Source organism: Macrosteles quadrilineatus, unplaced genomic scaffold (genome assembly GCF_028750875.1).
Source record: "Macrosteles quadrilineatus isolate MER2022 unplaced genomic scaffold, UCM_ALF_1.0 Scaffold_9__3_contigs__length_116548681, whole genome shotgun sequence".
NCBI classification, from domain to species: Eukaryota; Metazoa; Arthropoda; class Insecta; order Hemiptera; family Cicadellidae; genus Macrosteles; species Macrosteles quadrilineatus.
In genome coordinates this window covers 42927642-42950083 of record NW_026542602.1, presented here as the reverse complement: position 1 = coordinate 42950083, position 22442 = coordinate 42927642, and the positions used below count along the sequence as shown (strand labels likewise).

At 35.0% G+C, this 22442-nt stretch overlaps 1 protein-coding gene across 1 annotated transcript; it reads left to right on the top strand.

Moving 5' to 3' along the window:
* Positions 1 to 891: 891 nt before the first annotated feature.
* On the top strand, positions 892 to 20793 carry LOC129004171 (CDP-diacylglycerol--glycerol-3-phosphate 3-phosphatidyltransferase, mitochondrial). Its single transcript, XM_054432626.1, has 9 exons — positions 892 to 1294; positions 3804 to 3926; positions 4566 to 4709; positions 5797 to 5924; positions 15015 to 15192; positions 15378 to 15480; positions 15999 to 16213; positions 17177 to 17402; positions 20525 to 20793. The coding sequence occupies exons 1-9, from the start codon at positions 1163 to 1165 to the stop codon at positions 20725 to 20727; spliced, it is 1452 nt and encodes a 483-aa protein (XP_054288601.1). The 5' UTR covers positions 892 to 1162; the 3' UTR covers positions 20728 to 20793.
* The last annotated feature ends 1649 nt before the right edge of the window (positions 20794 to 22442 follow it).

Below are 22442 nucleotides of genomic sequence, written 5' to 3'. Positions count from 1 at the left end.
AAGAGAATACATAAATTTGTTAATAACTTACGAACAAATTCTTCTTCTGTTTCTATTCATAAGTAGATAGTTATGGGAATAAAATTCAATGTCAACAGTTGAAAAGATTATTGCTAAGGTTATGTTCATCACGGGACCAGAATTAGTTTTAATCAAAACTGAATATCATCAGAGGCCATTTCTATTACATAATTTGTATTATTATTGTTAGTATCAACCCAGCTCTTGTAAAAAATGCAAAATGCCTCCTTCCTGAGAGGGAGTGTAATTTACTCTTTTCCTTGCTTAAGACTAATAATTTTAAAGCTTATTGATGAATTAAATATTTGCCAAAATTATGACCTTGCTTACAGTTATTAGAAATTTTATTCCTGATTCCTTCATTAATCTTATTTTTTGTCTGGAGGTCGATATGATTATAGTACTCAAGAGAGTATTGAATTGAATGTAACAGTAACTTATTTAGTTATTTAGTATCATTTTATTCAGCTCAAGGGGTCTCTTTTAGTTCCATCTAAGCAATGATAAATCATGTTTATTTTCGGGCCAAAAACGTCATTTTTTGATGTTTATGATCCATACTGGTATTTTTCTAGTAATCGTGCTTTAAGTCAGTCTCAGTCAAACCAATAAAATTTACTCAGATTCCTATTCGATTACTCTACAACAATCGAGCCAATCGAGCGGTAAAAGTATCGACTTTCCAGTTTCGATATTCGTCAACTAATTTGAGGTGAAAAAGTGCTCACCGTTCTCTTCTGCTTCTGCTTCTCTCTCCTCAGGCTCTCAGTTTCAGTTAGTTGTCTGCTGTGTCTGTGTGTGATCGTGTTGCCTGTCATTATTAAGTTCAATTTTGAATATTTTTATTATTTGAAGATCAAAGCAATCAAAGTGACTGCGAAGACAGTGACAGTGTCATGGAACAATCTGTACCTGAAGCAAACGCAGACGATCGAATTGTACTCTACAAAAGTGTAGAGAACAAATAATTTAATTTTAAATTTTTACTTTAAATTCTGTTGATTTTAGTTTGCCTTCTGGAATAAGTCTTTCGACTGCATGAAGAGGTTATGTTTACGTAGCAGTCAGATAACACAATAAAATAGACTGATTAATTTTATTACTTTATTATCAAATGTAATAAATATTGTAACGATTAACAATGAGACAGATAGTGACTGCTCTGGAAAAATCATTAGAAGCTCAATCCAGACCAAACAATATCTTAAGCTTGCCTCCTTATTTAAGCTGGCTTCACAGTGTTGCTGTGGGATTCTCCCTGAAAGGGGATCAGGTGAGATATATAATTTTGGATTCAGTAACCTCTAAACTTAGTTGGGGTGGCCGACTGTCGATAGTCCCTTACAATCGATTGTCCCGATAGTATTGAGCATAACAATCGATAGTATCGATAGATAATCGCCATTTTAAGTACTGTACTACCATTGAGTATAGTATACTCACGTGTACCTATATGTCTAACTTAAACTCAATGGTACTACTTTAAAATCAAACTTAAATTAAGGAAATTGCATGAATGAAACAAATGCTTAGTAATAACATTGTTTATAAATATGTATTAACACGTTCGCTGCTGACCGCTAGATGCCGGGACCGCCCTAGGAGCTGAACTTACGCTCGGCCGCTGCGTGACATTGTCGCCAATACACTGAATTACAGTAAAAACAACAGTGGTTATACTGGATGGCAATGTTCTGCAATAAAACTGGCTTTGGACATAGTACCAAGTGATTCTGATAGATGGCAGCACTACCCAGGTTACAGTCGGTAAAGCAGTGTCGCTATCTAGCAGGAAAGAGGTGAAACAAAGCCCTGTTCCAAACGACCCTGGTGGTGATTTTGGGAAACTATATTTTTTATTGTCAGAAAAGTACGTCCCCACCAGCTGCAAAGAAATATAGGATGCTTGTGGCGAGCTGGCTTATCCATAGCAACGTTAAACAACAATGAATGGTGACATTCCTAGCTTCTGGCGCCGTGGCCCGGCTAACGTTCTGGAACGTCTGTAGCAGCGAACGTGTTAAGTTAGCCCTATGGTAAAAACATTTTCGTGTAGGTTATTAATGTTTTAAAAATCAGCATTATAGAAATAAAAATGACAAATGCTTTGTCGCTTTGTGTAAGAAAAGAACCACTTTTTTAGTCTTCTTACTCATTTTGTCTAGCTAATAAATTAGCTAACACTAATAATTCTCTCACTATTCCTAAAAATAATACTTTACATATTACCTAATTAATATCTAGCACTAAGGCACAAAGGTACTTTCCTGTTAAAGGGAACATTCATTAATATCGATGATTTATTTTCGATATATCGATAGTTTTGTTTTCCATCCGATATATTGATAGTAACAAATTGAAAGATATCAGCTGACAAGTACGATATAGGATACAGTAAATAAATATTGTTCAGTATCAACAAACAATAAAAAAAAATATTAGCCTATATTGAAATGAAACTGTTCTAAACTAACCTAACCAACCAAACTTGCTGTAACATTTCAAAAATCTGTGTGATAGCCTATTCCCCGTATGCCTTTTCTCTTCTGTTATAAAATGGAATTTTGAAACGGTAACTTAGCCTATACAGCAAGTTTGGTTAGTTATATTAGGTTAGTTTAGAATAGTTTCATGTCCTAATCCATAGGTGCCTAGACAAGGTTAGTTCTTAATTTGTAATTTAAATGCGTTTGAAGATATTAAAACAGAAGGAATACCAATCGTGAAGTAAAACAAAAATATCGATATATCGAAAATAAATCATCGATAATAATTAATGTTCCCTTTAACAGGAAAGTACCGGCACAAATAATATCACAGTGTAGGTTAGGTACTGGGGTACTGGGTGGATAGTTAACGACTACAGAAAGAACAACGCAACTATGTTAGGTTAGGGAATGAGACCTTCCCAACAGGAACACCAACACCCTCGCCCAAGAATACTAGAAAAATACCGGTATGGATCATAAACATAAACATATGACGTTTTTGGCCCGAAGGTTACAAACAAAACCCATAGCATTAATTAACATATGGTTTTGTTTACTTTCGGGCCATAAACGTAATTTGCTTATTTTTTTTAATCCATACCGAGTCTTTTCTAGTATTCGTCCCCCTGCCCAACCACGGCGTCGTGCCGCCGGCATACAATCAATTAAACAATCGATACTATCAATTGTACAATCGACAATCGGCCATCCCTAACCTCTAGTCATTTTCCTTTGATCTTTTATGAAGAAACACAAGCCATCTTAGGCCCAGCACCCCAGCCAGATAAACCATGTTGCTGATTATGTCCATGACCTAATGAATCAACTATCACTTGATTGATCTTTCATCCTTTTATACTTAAGAAGTTTATGCCCAATGTTCAAAGCTACCTATTCATATTTTTAACAGTTACCACCTGTTTATGTTCGTCACATGCCTATTTAACTTAACTTAGCCAACATATTGTATCAGTTAAGTCATTCGTTACATTAGGCCTACTGGTATATTGTACCCTAATTAATATTTAGTCCCAAAACAATTTATTATTAACCAGGCAAACTTTTATTGGTAGCTGAGTTAAACAAGGTTACACTTAAGTCAAATTTAACATTGATTTGATAAGATGACATGTGCCATTAGATCCGTATTTTTAGTAAAGACGAAGACTAAGGAGCTCCCTGTTTGTCCTGTTTGTTGATTTTTTTCACCAGAGATACCCATAATTCAAATCATTAAGTAATTTTGTCACTTATAAAATAATTTCTAACTTAGATGTGTTTGTATTATTTAAGGTTTCAGTATTATTCAAGCCGGAAGATTTCTATACAACACTGTTGGACCGATGCCGCAATGCCAAGACAAGGGTGGCCCTTACGTCCCTTTACCTTGGCACAGGACCTATGGAAGAGCAGTTGGTAAGACTGTGTTGTTTAAAATAGTATAGGCCTATATGTTTGCTAAGGAATTGTGTTGGACATGTTAATTTAACCGCTAAGATGGCAATTATAAGTTAAAAAAGGAAATTTATCCTATTCTAATTTTTAATTAGCCTATCAATAATTACATTTTGACTATTTGATGCTCTTGGTTGAAATATACGTACATATTTGAGTTAGAATCAAGAATTTTTATTTCCATGAAATGCAGGGTTACATTACTGGAAAACGTCAGTACGATATATTATGTTACACTTAAACAACATATATTGTCTAACTTATATCGATATACTAAGTTACGATATATGTTAGACTATATATTCATATAAGTTAAGCCTAACAGACAAGTCAGTTAACAAATTATGCCACAGAGCCAAAAAATTTCCAAAATATTACAGTACTTTTTGTGCCACTAAACTCTGCTCAATATTTTAAAATTATTTTTTAATCCATAAAAAATAAAATGAAATTTATAAATGATTTATTTGTTACCTGAGGATTGTGAGAAAGAAGCATTTGATCTCAAATAAGAAAAAACATCTAGTTGCTTAAACTTAAACTCATAAGTCTCTAAATCTTTAAAAACAGACAGTAGCATTGAAGCTTTAGCCTGCGTAGGTGAATACTCTTGACGTCAGACTAAAGGAGAGGGGTAAGGAACTCAACGTCAACATTCTACTGGACGCGATGAGAAGTTCCAGAGGAGCGACAAACTCTCGGACGATGTTGTTGCCGTTGCTACGCTCACACCCACACTGCCAGGTTTGTTGAGTTTAATTATTTAAAAGGAAGAGGGCCATTTTAATACCATTACATCACTTAGCTTTTGTTTGATCCAGCTGTAAATAACACAATATACCTTATACAAAGTGATCATAGACCAGAAATTTTGGGAGTTTTGGGAAAACCAGATTTTAGTCTGCTGTCGTAACAAAATCTTGAACGACCTCCGCAGGTACCAAAATGAAAACATCTACATTCACGGTAAAATATTTAACTTTTTCTGCGGTCATGGGGAGACCGTGTGCATCATCTGCAATCACAAATCAAAACATCTACAGTGGGCAAACTGTTGTCTTGACTCGACCCAAAAATATCCGAGACTTGCAGATCCATGGTAAAAAGTAGCGTACACTTGGATACTGGAAAAAACAGGGTTTGCTTTCAAATAAAGTATGTGAATTTTTTCCCAGAATGTGGCTAGCTCAATTCTGAATCTCAGTAGCTATTTGATGTTTCAAAACTGGGACCCGGCTCTCCCTGATCAGTTGGCTTTTAACAAATGGTAGCTATAGAAGCAGCTGATATTCAGTATCAAAGCAACACAGATCATCTAACTCCACTCTAGACTCATCTCACATTCACATTAATCTTAAAATACATACCCGATGTACATCCTGTGTCAAATAACTGACAAATAGAATAGTTGGGAGTAACAGCCTCAGTTAATGAATTTTAAACCAAGGTAAGGAACAACGTTGTTAGTAAAACGCTGCTATGGGCTAGGGGTTTTTGTTTTGTTTATTTACGTACTCAAAATAACCCAGAGTTTGGAAGGCATCGGATAATGACAGGTGTTCTCCACTATTGGTAAAAAAGTGGAAAATTGCCTAGTAGCTTTTCTTTTGATTTCATAGATATTTTCACCACGCTCTATTTTCAACAACGGCTGTTTTAAAACAGCACTAATAATCCAACATTTTCAGTAGGTAATCTAGAACTACAGAAATCTTGAGCATACTCATTAGCAAGTATCTATTTTTTTTTCAAACATGCATAAAAATCATCACTATAAAAATGTTTTTGTAAGTTAATTCACTTAAACCTGTATTCAACATGTTCAAAATAGGTTTCGCTGTTCCACACACCTAAGTTGCGCGGCTTATTGCGCTACATCCTCCCCCCACGATACAACGAGCTTGTTGGACTACAACACATGAAACTTTATTTGTTCGACAACGACATCATCATCAGTGGGTGAGTGTCTTTTAAACGTAGAGTAAAACCTCTTAACCACGGAGACGGTTAACTGAATAGAAGACACTAGCAGACTAGCAGAAACTACTTTTAGACTACAGTTTGAAAAGTTGCAATGCTTTTGAAAGGAATAGTACATGTGAATTACAAAATAATAATTATCATTTACTGTAAATGCTAAAATATACATTGTATATTATTGGAAAAATTGGAGGTTAAGCTCCGCAATACAAATAGTAAAATGCTCATTCTTGAGGTAACGGATCACAGAGATTTGATGGTTAAGAGTGGCAGGTAATTGAGGTTAAATCGTATTTAATTTTTATGTACCTAAACTCTAATATCTCGGATTGGTTAGTATTGGTTACTTGGTTTAAAATGATTGTTTGACATTTGAATTGTCTTGTGTGTTAGTTTTTGAGATGTTGGTGGTTTGATATTTTTGTGATTTGTGAATAGTTTACACAATGAAATTCATCATAATATAGGCTACCAATGTGAACATGTAGTGATGATTACAGTTTTCCAAAGCTCTAGGTACCAATAAAAAGTATACATTGTTCGGGCAAGAACAATTTTCCTTGTACTGGAGAAATGCCTCCACTTAAATACTTAAGACTAACTAGCTGTTACCCACGGGCTTCGCCCCGTTTGACATCATAAGTATTAACCCTCCGAGTGTCCCTTGTTTTGGCCTTAATGTCTGCCTATTTTTTGCTCATTTGCAAGGTTTTATTAAAACGGATCTGAGAAGCTTGAAAACAATGTTAATTATACTGTTCTATATACCATTTTGTTTGGAAAATCATGGGCTTCAATATTATACATAGAACATAAGGAACATTTGTTTCAACAAAAATTTTTAGGTAAAAAAGAAATATTTTGGAAAATTTTCAAAAAAAAAATAAGTTTGCGCTTAATGAAATTGTATAAATTATAGGCCTATGAATATTTGAAAATAGCCACTTTGTTCTAAATTTTATGAGGATTACAAATATATAATAATATAAGGAAGTAGATTTGCAAATAAATAAGTTATGGGCAAAAAACGGATTTCAGTACATAGCGTTTAGATAAGAATGCATAGCCTAACCATAGCTAGGAATCTGGCTGATAATTTACATCAATATCACTACCTACTTCTTCAGGATCATCAACCAGCCCTTCAAAATCACTTAAATCTTCTTATAATGCACCACGTATATCACTACTTTTGATTTTTAACACTAAAACAATGATAAACGTAATAAAACACATCAGTCATCGGTCCGAGGATAACCAAGCTGTTTACAAATACGCACGGCAGCTGTCTGCTACAATATTTTTGGAACTAAAATGAATAGCGCTTAGAGACAGACCTCCGGAGAAAGCTCTGAATCTGTAAAATAAAACGATACCTAACTCGATCCAGTTCAATCCGATTTTGTCAGTCATAGAGTCTTCGCCGTAAACAGTGTTTGTGAGTCGCTGCAGCGACAAATAACACTCGGAGGGTTAATAAAACTATTGATTGGTTAAGTTAACCTGAAACAAACAAAATACAGTAAAAGAAACAAATAATCACACGTGATTTTAATAAGGTAATAAATTGAAAGAATAACAAACAAATAAGTACAGCTGAGGTATTTTTAACATTAGGTATATGAAAAGTTCCCTTTAGAAAGGAATTACGACCTTAAAGGGCAATTTATGACATAATGGATAATTTTGCGCAAGGTTTCTCGTCATGACGAACATTTTAAGTATGGTTTATGGGGGTGTGACTTGTAGTTTTCTCAAAAGCTCATGGGTACTTTTGGCTTTATATATAGACTAGCTGTACCCGCGGGCTTTGCCCCGTTTAACTTCACAAGTGAGCCTGTTCACATGGCTCAATCACATCCTGGTTGAAGTTCGTTCGCTACGCTCACTCACCTTTATGTTGGAGCTCGTTCGCTACGCTAACTCGCTTCCAGGTTTAAGTTCGTTCGCTACGCTCACTCACCTTATGGTTGCAAATTGGCTGTAGTCATAAATTTAAAAAAATAATAGTGCTGCACCCTGTTGGTAATCCTTGTAACTTTAATGCTATTGAACATCATAGAACAGAACCAACTTGTTTAATTGAAACAGCTGATAAGATTCATTAATTCCATTTAAATATGAGTACTCATAAGGTTAACATGGGAAACTCCAGAGCCACTGGGGTGGAGCCCGAAAGCCCGATCAGAATAAAAACTACTTAGTATTCCTATTTAATGCCCAAAGAATCGGTGTACCGAATTTCAGCCTCCTAGGTAAATGGGAAGTGGGAGAATTAGTGATGAGTGAGTGAGTGAGTGAGTCAGTGAGGGCTTTGCCTTTTATATATTTAGATTTCATTTAATTGAACAAACATAATACTGTACCATTGCATCCATCCTAGAAGAAAAACTCTTCAAGAATCCAAAACTTTGTTTTTTATTTCTTTGTTTTTTGTCAATCTCTAAGGCCCAAATATTTTCAGGGGATACTAACTGTTTGGTTAGAAAAATTACAAAATAAATTTTAAAATGTCAATTGTCATTTAAAAATCAGCTTATGATCTTGCCTAAAAAACTAATAACAGCCTATGTATACATTTAAAAAATACCTATTTTCTCGAATTAACAGATTATTGCGTTAGGAAGGAACAAAAGTTTTCCAGGCAAAATGACTGAATGTAAATGTTTTTTATTGTTTCCAAATAATTTCATTTTGTACAGAATATTTTAAATGAGATTGGGAGTTGTTATCAAATTTACATTAAGCTATCTTAATTGCCTGTGATGAATTAATCATTGAAAACGTCAGTAACATGTGGTAAACTGTAAAATGTATCACCATTAGATATTAAATTTTAGCTTAGCACTGACAATTTGTTTGGTATACTTGATGTCAAATAACACATTTTTGTGACGTATGTTATCTCTTAATTTGTTTGTCATTTACTATTGAAAAAGGTGCAATAGGCTTATTAAATTAATTGAATTCAGTAAGAAATAATTTTTTTTATCTTAATATTTTTGCTTACAACTAACAAACATAAAAGAAAACTTTAAAATATATGTTTCTGTTAATTTATGCATTGTAACTGTACTAAAAAAAAATATAATTTTATTGGCTCAAGTCATACGAATTAATTTTACTATACACATTCTGGTGCAGTCAGTCAGTTACTTTTTGATGGTTTGAAACTTGACCCAGCTGTCCCTGATCATTGGGCTTTAAATATGATCCTGGCTAATGAACCAGCTGATTTTAGTCAGTAAAAAGCTACACAGATCATCTCACTCCATTGTACACCCATACTACCTCATATTTGGATTAAAATTTGCACCTAACTAGGCCTTCAATACATTTTATTGATATTTTCTAATTCAATTCAATTTACTTTTTCCCCCAAAGACACAATCATACGTATTCAGGGAAACTTGGATCATTTTAACACCAAGGAATGACCAATCAAAAAATGTACATTAGCCTAGATAAAGCTGGTAGTTTAAGGTTCGAAAATTGAAAAGTCCCACTTTGGATTGCACAAATGAACTGGGAACGTTGGGTATCTTAATTTAGTAAGTTCCTACTGGGTTCAGAAATACTTCTACTTTATTACTTGTTTTGTTTTCAACTTTGTTTTCAATAACTATTGCCAACTTACAAGTGCAATTTCCCTTGCACAGTTTGGCTTGTGTTTTGGCCAGTGTTCAAAGTAATAAGAGCCAAGTATTTGCAAGTTTGTTTGAAAGAATTTGGTTATGTTACTGCTTGACAGAACAAAAGTTTAAGTAATTACCTTTGTTTTCTACATCTCTGGAATAATTTTGATGAACCACATTTAAGATATTCCATCTGCTACAAGCCATTTGTACACAAAAATTTTGTTTCCTGGGTTAATTTTAGTTGTATTTAAACTATGTTTGTGTTTATGGATCCCTTATCTTATAAATATTCTTCTCACTAATTATATTCCATAAATTACAAATTATGCTGTTAAAATAACGTGCAATATTTATTCAGTACTGGTACTAGCCCAGCTTCTTCCGACATACTTTTGAGTTTTTTTATAAACCGGCTGAAGTTGTGACTTATCTTCGGGCTAACATGACCTTTTACGTTATTTTTGTATAGTAACTGTTATTGAAGTGAAAGGTAAAACTCACACCACAGTTAAACATAGATACTTTATCAGCCAAGATCCCAAAAGTCTTCAAGCTCAAAACAACAATACAATCAAAACAAACATCAAATATGCAACACATGATAACAATTATAAAAATACCAAACAGCACATCTTCTCTTTTCTCTTTTTTTAAAATTTATTTATAAAAATCTGAATCACTGTATCTAAGAGGTGGTTTTACACTTCTTTTAGGTCTGTCATTTTCATTGGCAGGACAACCATTGCTATTGTGATGCCCAACAAATCCACATTTGTTACATTTACCTTTCTTTGAAAAGCTTTGATCTTGACTTTTATTGCAAGAACTGTCCCTCAACCGATGTTTAGTGGATTGATTAATCCTCTTATTGACAAACTCAATTTCTGGTGATTCCCTCACTACTTTTTGTTGTTGTTTTAAACTCTCTGCTTGTCTTGCTTTCAAAATTGCTGTACTTAAGGTTAATTTTTCATCCAACTGTAAATTTTGAGAAAGTTTATCATCATTTACCCCAGTTACTATCAAATCTCTAATTAGTTCATCTTTTAATTCCCCAAGTTTACATCGCTCTGCCAGTTTGTGTAAACTATTTATAAAAGAATCAACAGGTTCCCCCTCAGACTGACGTCTTTTTAGAAATTTAGCTCTCTCATATACAATATTGATTTTGAAACCTAAGTAAGACTCAAATCTACCCTTGACAGTGTCATAACTCTGTAATTCTTCATCTTTTAATCCGAAAGATGTTAGAAGGTCTTCTCCTTCATCTCCTAGACAGTATAAAAGCATATTAACTTGATTTTCCCCACTCTTACTGTCTAATCCTGAAGCTAATCTAAACCTTTCAAATTTTATTATCCATCTAGGCCATTCAGAAGGTTCCCTGAAATTGAAAGGTTCAGGTGTGACAAGTTGGTATTGAACTGTACTAACTGTACTACTCGAACTGCTTCAGCCATTCTTAGTTCTTTCTTCTCCACAAAAGTTTATTTAACCTGACACCATGAAGTGAAAGGTAAAACTCACACCACAGTTAAACATAGATACTTTATTAGCCAAGATCCCAAAAGTAAGTCTTCAAGCTCAAAACAACAATAGAATCAAAACAAACATCAAATATGCAACATATGATAACAATTACAAAAATACCAAACAGCACAGTTAGTTATTAAGGATGAAATCATCCACTCGTATATCCTAATCACATGGGACTACTAAAGTCAAACTAAGGGAGAACTCCTTCATTTGAAAAACATAATATAACATTGAGAACATTTAGAATTATTGGACTTTTAATAGTATATTTTGTCACTAGGGCCTAAAGTGACTTTTTTCTGACTCGAGGTCAAGTTTTACGATCGAGGCAAAGCCGAGGTCGGAAAATGAGCGAGGGTTAAAAAGTCACTTTTTGCCCGTGTAGTGAACTAAATTTTTTGTCATATTGCATAATTAATTAACAAACAAAGCTACAAAACAAAATAATTTATATGTAAAGATAACTAGTCAAAACGACTTCCTATTGTTTCCAATTCTGCTAATGCAAATAAGCAGCTGTTTAGTAAGTGAACCAATAATTTCGTCTATTACGATTCTGTTACAGTACAGTCTACCATCGATATGTTGAGCAATTGACAACAATAGCCTAAGACCTTACCTGATAAATCAATCGATAAATAATTTTGATCAATACGATTGCCACAATCAAAAATTACAACTGTTTACAACAGCTGATTTTTACTCCCTAGAGACTAAAATGATTTTTACTCCATAGAGAGTAAAAATGCTACTTAAGACCCGCAACACATGCATAAAAACGGCTGTTTTTGCTGCAGTATGTCAAAAAATATATTTTGTTAAAACATAATTTTTTTTATAAATTGTGACTTACCGTTTACAGTCTTTCTGTAATGCTGTGTGTCAATAATGACTAAAAAATGATGATGAGTGAAGGGTTGATCCTCATAATATATATTCAACTGCCAACTGAACTGAACTGAACTGATTAGGTTAACACCTAATATTGTTCAAGATAGTTGTAAAAATATAATATAATTTTTTTAAACATATTTTCAGTTATTGGTAGCCTTGTGAAACCAGAAGAACCTTTTGAGTAAAAGTGTCATGGCAACGCCATTAAGCATGATAGCAATTTCAGTAGCATTGTATTAAGCGCAGTAGTAGTTTCATTGGTAGCCATTGTCAATTTTAAATTATGTTAAAGAATAATTGGCATCATCTTTACAAAAAATTTTAGAAAATGGTTTGACTATGTATTTTAATTCAACATTTGACGCGTGTTTCAACGTCAGCTACAACACTTAATCACTCAACTTAACACTTGTGTCAAGTCTAGGAAACACGTGTACACTCAAACAAATTTATAATTTGACTTATTATGTATCTCCGCAAACACTTTATGGGTCTTTAAACATGATGTTCCTACCCGTGCATGTATCCTAGGTGATACACAATGGTTTTATGTGAATTTGAAAAAAAATAATTACAAGAATACCTGGGAAAATATTATTTTTCACAAGGATAGTTTTTTCCCCTAGGATTTCAACTCAATAGACACTTTAACACATGCGGTGAAAATATCAGTGGGTGCTTCTAAAGCCTGAAATTTTTTTATATAAAATCTTACCTTTTGTTCCCAGAAGTTAGGATCCAGGTGTTTTAAGCTTTTTTCCCCCCAAAAATAGTGTCTATAATTGCCGGTCACCGTTCACTAGTTCAATGACGTCTATAGTAAAAATGTAAAAAAAACACACAATTCAATTCAAGGATACTTTACTTACAGATTAAGCTGATACACACACTAAACTGATGAAACAGATACACTAAAAATGTTAAATGGCACTATATTTAATATTTACAATTTTTTACAGCCTCTTCCTCCCTCTTATCCATTGTTTTTTTACACTTTAACTATGTCGTGGAACTGGTTATAACAATTCCCTTTGCCCAATCCTGATTTGTCCGGACATGTCTATGTTTTTGGTGTAGAAGAGTCAATTTTGATTTAAAGTCACAAAAACTAATCTATATAAAAAAATTTAGAGTTTTGTCTGTACATTGCTCAGAATTATATATTTTTAGGTTATTTTTACGTTGTATACATTAAAGAAGCAGAAACGAGTCTTATCTCTATTTATGTCTGTCTGTCTGTAACACTCAAGATGGCATTTTATGCAATCTTCTCCGTGAAAACGAGAGTACCTATCAAGATCCAAGTCATTTTAATGTATTCACTGGATTGGCGAGAGTGTCTTTAGTGATTAAAATATGGCCTCACTACTCTGTAAATAAAATACGGACGTTCAAAAATGCAGTTTTGTGCAATTTTTGTCAAATTTTCATTCAATTTTTATCACATAATCGTCTATGAAATAACGAACAGCTGTTCGGATCAAGATTATTTTTTCTAGCTGCCATTAAAATGTTTACAAATGTTGTTTACAAATACCTTAACCATTTCGAATCACGTTTTGAAAGCAAATCCCAACCAAGTGAGATTAAAAACGTTTTTCTTACCTAACGGATTTAATTAATCGCAAGTGCAATATTATAGTGTAACCGTAAATGAAATTAAATAACCAGGCATCATCCAGGTCAGGAACCAGAAATTCTTTGTGTATAAAATTGTTCTTGAGTTTTGATAACCAGAAAAAATACCTTGAATCAGTGTTGTATATGGCTGGGACACTTAATGATCGTCGCCAATAGCTTACAAACAAGGTTTCCACTCATTGACGGCGCTTCAATGGCAATTGTGTAAAGTGTAAAGTAAAAAGTAAACAAATAGTACCTGGGGACCAAGCCATGGCTCGGTGTAGTTAATTTCGATTGGAAAAGCAATATAAAAGAAACTCACGTTTTATTTACAACTAATTTTGCCTTTTATTATGTAAGTTTCAGTGTAATTTCAATGTATTATGATGGAAATTTTAACCTGGCAATCCTCAAGACATTAATTTATTTTACAGTCGATGAAGGGCCGCTCGTTTACAATAACCTATAATTGCATAAACATTGTTTTGAAATTTTGTTTAAATTAAAACAGCTGATTACTTTAGGAATTAAGTTTTGGTAGGAGAGAGTTAGATTATCAGTATTTTATCGGAACTTGGAACTATTTTCACCTATATTATCGTGTTATCTTCAGTGTAATCTTTACTCAATAGTAACAACTGATGTTTTTCCTTTTGTACTGTATTTTGTAATTTGCTAGTATACTGTGGGTGGATGGCTTATTATGAACACATGTTACAACTTTCAAGTGGTTACTTAGTAACCCATAAGGCCAATCTTAAAAAGTTTTGACTTTCAATTTCTTTTTTTACGTAATTAGATTCTTTTTGCAGTTTTAACTGCATCACGCACGTTTTTAGGCCAGAAATTAACTATTTACAACATTTGAAGGAAATCGTCGAAGCAGTTTTTGAGATCTTTGTGCAAGCAAGCATACAAGCAAACATTGCTCATATAAGAGTACACAGGATAATCTTGAAAAGATAAATGGGTATTGCACTTGATTCATTTTGCTTCGGAAACGTGTTTTAGACCCTATTAAACGGCGGAATTCGGTCATAGACCCCCCTCATTTTGAATCTTAATCTCGAGTCAGCTTTGGGTTTTCAAATTAAAAGTGTTTTTTGATTAAACATCGTCTCCAATATCTTTACTGGAGAGGCCAACCATCGACCGAACGTTCTAACTCACTAACAACTCTTGTCAACAAAAATCCCAAGCTCAGTAGTTCTAAGCATTACTCCTAGGTCGCAGCACAAGTCTATATACAGCTATATACAGCTATTTTTAAGCAAATGGAAATTTCGTTATGTTAATCTTGCATCGGATTTATCAGCCTTTGGGTTGAGATTCGCTCAACTGTTTAGACATTGCAAACTAACCAAACTGTTGTTTCCAGAGCCAATCTCAGTCATGATTACTTCACCAACCGTCAAGACAGATACATTGTTATTTCCGAGTGTCGGCCACTCGCAGACTTCTACTTCGGCTTGGTTGAGCGGCTTAGTGCAGTTTCTTTGACGTTAGACGAACAAAACACGCTGACGCCACGAAACCCTCAACTACATCCATACCAGGCAAGTAGCGGTTTGTGTTTAAATAACTTGGTGTGATCCATAGTCCCGGTTGGATGGATGCGGTATTGAACCTGATGTGTCTAGTTATCAGTGCAAGATGCTTTCACTGAGCTACTTTGTTAATCATACTTTCTATTAGCTAGTTTTATTATATTGTACTATTTTATTGATATTTGCTGTTTCAGTCGCCTCTGGAGGTTTATGAGTCGGAGGCAAGGGACACTGTGTGGGGTTATTACCTGCAAACTATAGACAAAGCAGCAGCTGGAAAACTTACAAATCAACATGGTAGGTAGCTGAGTAGTTAGTGCTTGCTTGGTAATCAGAAGAAAGTCATGTTTTGTTGCTTTGTCATGAAAGTTGCTTTGTCATGTCCAAATCATGAACACATTCCGAGGTTACAAATAACTCGTGATCATCTTCTGCAGTCACGGTGACAACATTGTCTCCCACAGAAGATTTCCCGTTAAATTTTAAATTTTCAATGGAGCCACTTGGCAAATGCTTTTTGTTGACAAAAATATAGGGTCCACTCATCTTCCTCCACCCGAGCGTGGTCCAATAATTATTTTCCCGAAAGGATTCCTTGAACCAACTGTTTGCTTGGCCCAACCTGAAAACATCCAGGATTTGCAGACCCCTAGGAAAAAGGTACACTTGGCAACCAGGAAACAACATTTTGCTGACCGAGAAAACCCGGTATGAATTATTTTCCAGTAGTTTTGTGGCCACCCTGTCAATGATAAATTCTGTTAGATTGACAAACTGTTCTTAAAAGTAGTGTATGAATGAGGTCAACATTACAGATGAGGCAGCGGACACGTGGGTGTTTCCACTGCTAGGACTGCCACCCCTGTCTGTGACTCAGGATAGCACTGTGACTAGACAGCTTCTACAGGCTGTGGAGGAAGGTGCCAAAGTCAACCTGGCTACAGGATATTTCAACCTGACTGATGACTACATCAATACAATCCTGAATAAGAGCAAAGCCTGTTACCATCTCCTGATGGCTCATCCGACAGTAAGTGATATTCTTTGTTGAACTGTTATTTACTACTATTAATCACACTATAGAATGAACTGCTCCAACATGTTCTTGATTTTGCCGGGACTGCGGAAAATGTCCACAATACCACCATGACCTTGAAGATGTTCTCAATTTCAGTCTGACCACAGCATAGGTTTGATTTTGCCGTGATTGGGGAAGATTTTCACAATTTCACCGTGACCGTGTAAGATTTCCATGGTATTGCCATGAACAGGAAAGATGATCTCGATTTCATCGTGCTCACAATGGATGTCTACAATTCTGCCATGATCGCAGAAGATGTCTTGGATATCGTTGTGACCGAAGAAGATTTTCTTGATTTGGCCATGATCGGGAGAGATGATCCTCCAGCTGTTCCCGATCATTGGGCTTTAATAAATTATCCTGCCTAAATATACGCCTGGTACATAACGTAGTAACATAGATACATGTCATCTCACACCATTCTACATTGACCTTGCATTCTTAGCCAGCTCAAAATACTTTGTGTGTTGATGTTCTAAATTAATGACAAGAACTGTCAAAAAACATGCAAATCATTCAAAATTATATTTCAACAGCTAACATTATTTTGGCATTGATTGTATAAACAAAAACTGTTTTGCCACAGAAGTTAGAGTTAAGCTAATTTCACTGTTTTATTCTATTCTAATCCAACTCATTGGGTAAACAAACATTCTTCTAGTTCCGCAAGCTTTGGACTATCAATAGTCAAATATACAATCAATTACTAACAGTCTTATGTTGTCTGTGTAGGAGTGCGAGCCTGGTATCTTAAAGTCCCAGGTTCAAATCCCGCACATCACCAATGAATTTCATCTAAGTGATATTACCGCCACCCTCTGAGCCTAGCCTGAAGTGATATGTAAAGAGATTTCGAGCTAGAATCTAGCCTGCAGAATGTGGTAAGAAAAAAATGTGTTGTTTGTCTCATAGGCAAATGGGTTCCTCTCAGCGGCTGGGCTAGCGGGAGGCATCCCCGGGGCGTACACTCAGTTTGCCAAGCTGTTCCTGCGCGGCGCACACTCCTCGGGACAGACTCATCGTGTGTCTCTGTCCGAGTACCAGCGACCGGGCTGGACCTACCACGCCAAGGGGTTGTGGATCACGCCACCCGGGGAAGACACTCCTCACTGCACCCTCATTGGGTCTTCCAACTTTGGTAAGTCCAGCTGTTTAGTTTATCTGTAAATGTTTTCTTGTTTAAATATTTTGTCCCACCTTCATTGCCCAGGACGCTACGCTCTACCCCAGAACTGTTTTACACTTTAGTTCTAACTGGACCCAACAGGTTGCTGCTATCAGTTAGATAAAATCCTGTGGTGATTGGCAGGATTTGAACTTGGGACCTCGAGCACTGAAGTCCTGTGATCCCTAAAGCTATCTCTAATAAAGGCTCGAGAGACGACAGCTAACAACTTTTTCAGAATCTTTACAGGGTTGGTACGGTCAGGGAAAACCTGGAAAACCTGGAAAAGTCAGGGAATTTTGGAAAAAATCTGGAATTTCTCTTGAAAGACTACATTTTTTACAGATATGCTACATTTTGCATCTATGTCTCAATACTTGGTCAAAAACATCAAAGTTTGACAAAAACATCGATATAAAAAACATCGAACATCGACATACATTCTATCATCACCCTCTGATTACTGGCTTTAATTGAACGCACCGAGCTAGTTAGTACCGTAATGCGCGGAAGGATAGGCCTACATTCATCGTTTCAATTTCAATACGATACTGAATACAATTCCTCATTGAATTTATACCAATACTGATTCAACCTTTAATAAACTAAAAAAAAACTGCACTTGTAGGAGTTTATAAAAAAATATTTATCCTGTTAGTTGAAACATTTAATAGTTTAGTTTGGTACTACTTTTTGTCTCCGGTACAAGCATGGTAGTTATTTTTCCAATATCACATGTTTCTTCCAATATAAACCGATGATATCGCAAGCAAAATATCGATATATGTCAGTATCAGAAACACCGTATCGTCTATCTGCCAGTGTCAAGTCAAGGCCAAGTAGAACATAAAGTGTGAGGTTAAGTTAGTTGGTACTCTTACTTTTCCAGATTCCTGATGTTTAATTCTTTTCTTATTGGTTTTATGAGTAAACTATTTAGGCCTACATTTTTTCTAATAATTCTTGATTCTGACTATTCGATATCGTCTTACGGTATACCTGGAAAAAGTATAATATCAGTCTGGAAAACCTGGAAAAGTCAGGGAATTTCATTTTCCAAAATCAGTACCAACCCTGTAAGCTGTAACCCGCGGGCTTTGCCCCGTTTAACTTCTTAATTTTCAAGATAATCTCGTTCGCATGGCTCAATCACGTCCTGGTTGAAGTTTGTTCGCTACGCTCACTCACCTTTAGGTTGTAGCTCGTTCGCTACGCTCACTCACCTTTAGGTTGGAGCTCATTCGCTGCGCTCACTTGCCTTCAGGTTAGCTCGTTCGCTATGCTCACTTGCCTTCAGGTCAGCTCGTTCACTACGCTAACTTGCCTCCAGGTTGAAGTTCGTTCGCTATGCTCACTCACCTTTTGGTTGCAAATTAGCTGTTGTCATAAATGGAAAAGAAATAATAGTGCTGCACCCTGTTGGTAATCCTTGTAACTTAAATGCTATTGAACATCATAGAACAGAACCAACTTGTTTAATTGAAACAGCTGTTAAGATTCATTAATTCCATTTCTCATAGTGTGCATGGGAAACTCCAGAGCCACTGGGGCGGAACCGATTGGACGGATCACGAAATTGATGGTGTATAAACCTATTCCATGAAATTCTACACGTATGTACCAAGTTTCGTGGCAATTGGTTCAGCGGTGTCTGAGTTTATCACTGCCAAATATATATATATATATATACAAACATCCTCTTTTATACTTATAGATTATAGTATCTTATAGTAAAAGCAAATTATTCTTTTCTGCATTCTCACCTCGTAGCGTAGCACGGGCAGAGCAACTAGTTAAGATTATTTAGTGTGATATTTAAACATAAATATTGTATGTCTCCTTTGTTTAGTTGTCTATTAATTATTTTATTCATTAACTATAATAGCCCAATAAGCTATAATTATAGTTTTACCTGTTTCATAACATTGTCGATCATTTGTAAAAATAAAAAGAATATTTAATTTCACCTACTACTAGACCACCTTACGTCCCCAATATTATGAGGGAAGTATCTCACTCTTATTTTTACCCTCTGATCAACTTATATTAAATACAAATACAAATATTAAAAGTTACAAGATTTGAATACATCTAGGCAGTTCCCAATGTGCTCGTGCTTGAGAGTACACGTGCATTAGGAAGGTTCACCAAACTACTTAAAGTTTATTTCAGTTGCAAAAAGGAAAAGTTAAGTACCTAAACATCCACTGTTCACAGAGTAATAAATAAATAGTCAATGTATCAATAACTAAATATTTATTAATCATTGCAAGCACAAAGTATAACATAATACTATGTCTTACACTACCTATAAAAAGAAATATGCCTCGTTTAAGACTAATAATTTCTAAAAGGTAACCTTAAAAATAATTTTAGTTTACCAATTATCAATTATCAATTATGTAAGATGGGGACGCCACTATGTGCGTATTTTAACCCAAATATGAGTGAAGGTTGAGTGTAGGATGAGTGGCCGATCTTGTAGTCTTGTTAGTGACTAAGGCCGACATATTCCTTAGACACAGCTGTTAATTAATAGCCCAAACAGCTAATGGCAACTAAGGGACCTACAGTTTAGAGTGGAATCCGAACCACATTCTTGCCTTGGTATTAACAAATTGGTCTAATTATCAGCATAAAATTGCAGATAGTCGTAGTACTCACTAGTGCGGACGTTAATCCACACCAGGGAGTATGGCATCCACAGTGCATGCTTATAAATATTCATAATTTATGTCAAGAAAGGTTCGCAATTAAGTTTTCAGTACCTAAAAAATCAACTAGGGGCTATAAAAAGTGTAAAGATGAATAATGGAGTTCTTTTTATTTCATTAATGTGCATTAAATGCATGGGCTGTGTTTGAAAGAAACCCATGTTGAGTCTTGTGAATGAATTTACAGCAACGCTAAACCATACAGACAACAATGTAACAACGCAAATCAGCTGATTGGTAATGAAGCAAATGATGCAGGATTGCCAGCTTATGAGCTGTTTTTGTCTCTATACAGAAACACTCTTTACTTTAAATAATTAGGGTTGTGTTTTATAAAAACACTGTGTATATTTCACCTCTTTACTATCTAAAATTTTTTAGGAGCAAGATCTGTGAAGAGAGATCTGGAAAACCAAATGGCAATATTTACCACAAACGAGACGCTACGAGAAACATTACGCAGTGAGCAAGATCAGCTGTACCAGCTTGGGACTCCCTTCTCACTGGACATCGCCATGCTTCCAGAGAGAAGGCCAGCCCTCTGGGTTCTCGCGTTCATATGGTTCTTCAAGTCTTACTTCTGAGTATTATACTTGTTACGACTGTGTAAGTGTTTGTTCCTTATATTAAATGTTATTTTAAAAAGTGTTCTTATGCCCTGGTCTTAATGTTTGCAAGTATCGCTAAGTCCAAATGGAAAAGGCAATGTCTGACTCAGTGGCGGCTTTAGGGAAAGCGGTCCATTTGTTTAGTGGATATGCCGGAAATCACACCAAAGTCTGAGACGCTAACCACTAGGCTAGCATCTCACCCTATCAGTTTTTACTTTAATGTATCAAACACTAGTTTTGCAGTCGGCCTGGATATCAAACTGAAGCTTTTACTCTAATATAGATGTTGGTTTGACAATTTTTCTCTCGAACGATTTATAGTATATAGTAAAATTTAATAAATATTACACATAACTTAAATATAGAATAGTTTTTCTTTGAAAAGGGGATATAGTTCAGCTTACCTGAGATAGGTAAGGGTTTTGGGGCTAATGAGTTGACTCAAATTTTTAAGTTTAACTAAATCTCTTCAAGCTACTCTACAAAGAAGTCCTATATTTTAGTCCGTTCACACAAAATTTAGACGGTTTCAGGGGAAGTTCCCCAACACTTATTTTGCTTAAGTTATATGTTGCAGTTGATTGAAGTTTTGACAAACCTCAGCTGTTGAGCTATTGTTTAAAGGTAAAATCAAGTGGAGGCCATCGATATATACTACTGGATCGGCAGCTCCGCTCCGCTGCCCGAGCCGCCCGCAGTGGTTGCGTTCAAGGAAATGAAGGGTGAGAGTGGGCAAAAGCGCAACGCAGCGTATTGCTTCTGCATTGTCGCGGCATATGTTAAGCTGTAATAAACCTAAAAAATAGGTTTTCAGAGACTTCTTTTTTCAAATAATTTATCTTCTTGACATGCTCAATCATAATCAATGTAATGAGTAAACATAACAGTACTACTAACAATTATTCTCAAGGGTTTCTTCCGTAATTAACAAGATGATATTGTTTATCGACTAGATTCTGCTTGTTTAAATCTGTAAATACATGGGTTGCAATCACTTATATAATTTTGTATAGTAGTAGGATGAAATAAAAAAAAATTGAATAAAAAACCAGTGTTTATTTAACATAACTGTATTTATAACGATTACTAAACGCTCACACACATCACATGTTACAAAACAAAATGGTCTTTGTCAATTTTTGCCTTTATCCTAAGTTTGACTTTTTTGTTCTTTCTACCGTTTCCCTTTCGCAAGGTGATCTTGAAAAAAAAATAATAATATGTAGGCCTAATTACATACATACTTGTACCGTACACACATACCGACATACTTGTAGTTATTCCATATGCAACAATTAATTATTTGTTGTCTCCTTTTAGGAATATCAAATCAAATTATCCTTTATTCATTTTGCACATAAGTCATAAATACACGAATAGTGTCAATACAATAATAGGGACAAAACGTATCTTAAAAATACTGTACAAGAGTCAGTGGAAATAATCATTTACCTTAAAACAGCATTTATTGCATTAAAACTTAAATAACTGCTTTTTAAACGATTTAAGGGAAGCTGCAGATTTATTCGAATCAGCAGGTTATTATAAAACTCAACACCAGAATAGCGGGGAGAAGATTTTAAAGTTGAAGATTTGTGTTTAGGGTATAATTAAAAGGCAGCTATTGTGTCGGGTATTATAATTATGACTGTCCGAATTAACAGAAAATTTTGAAATATTTTGTTTCA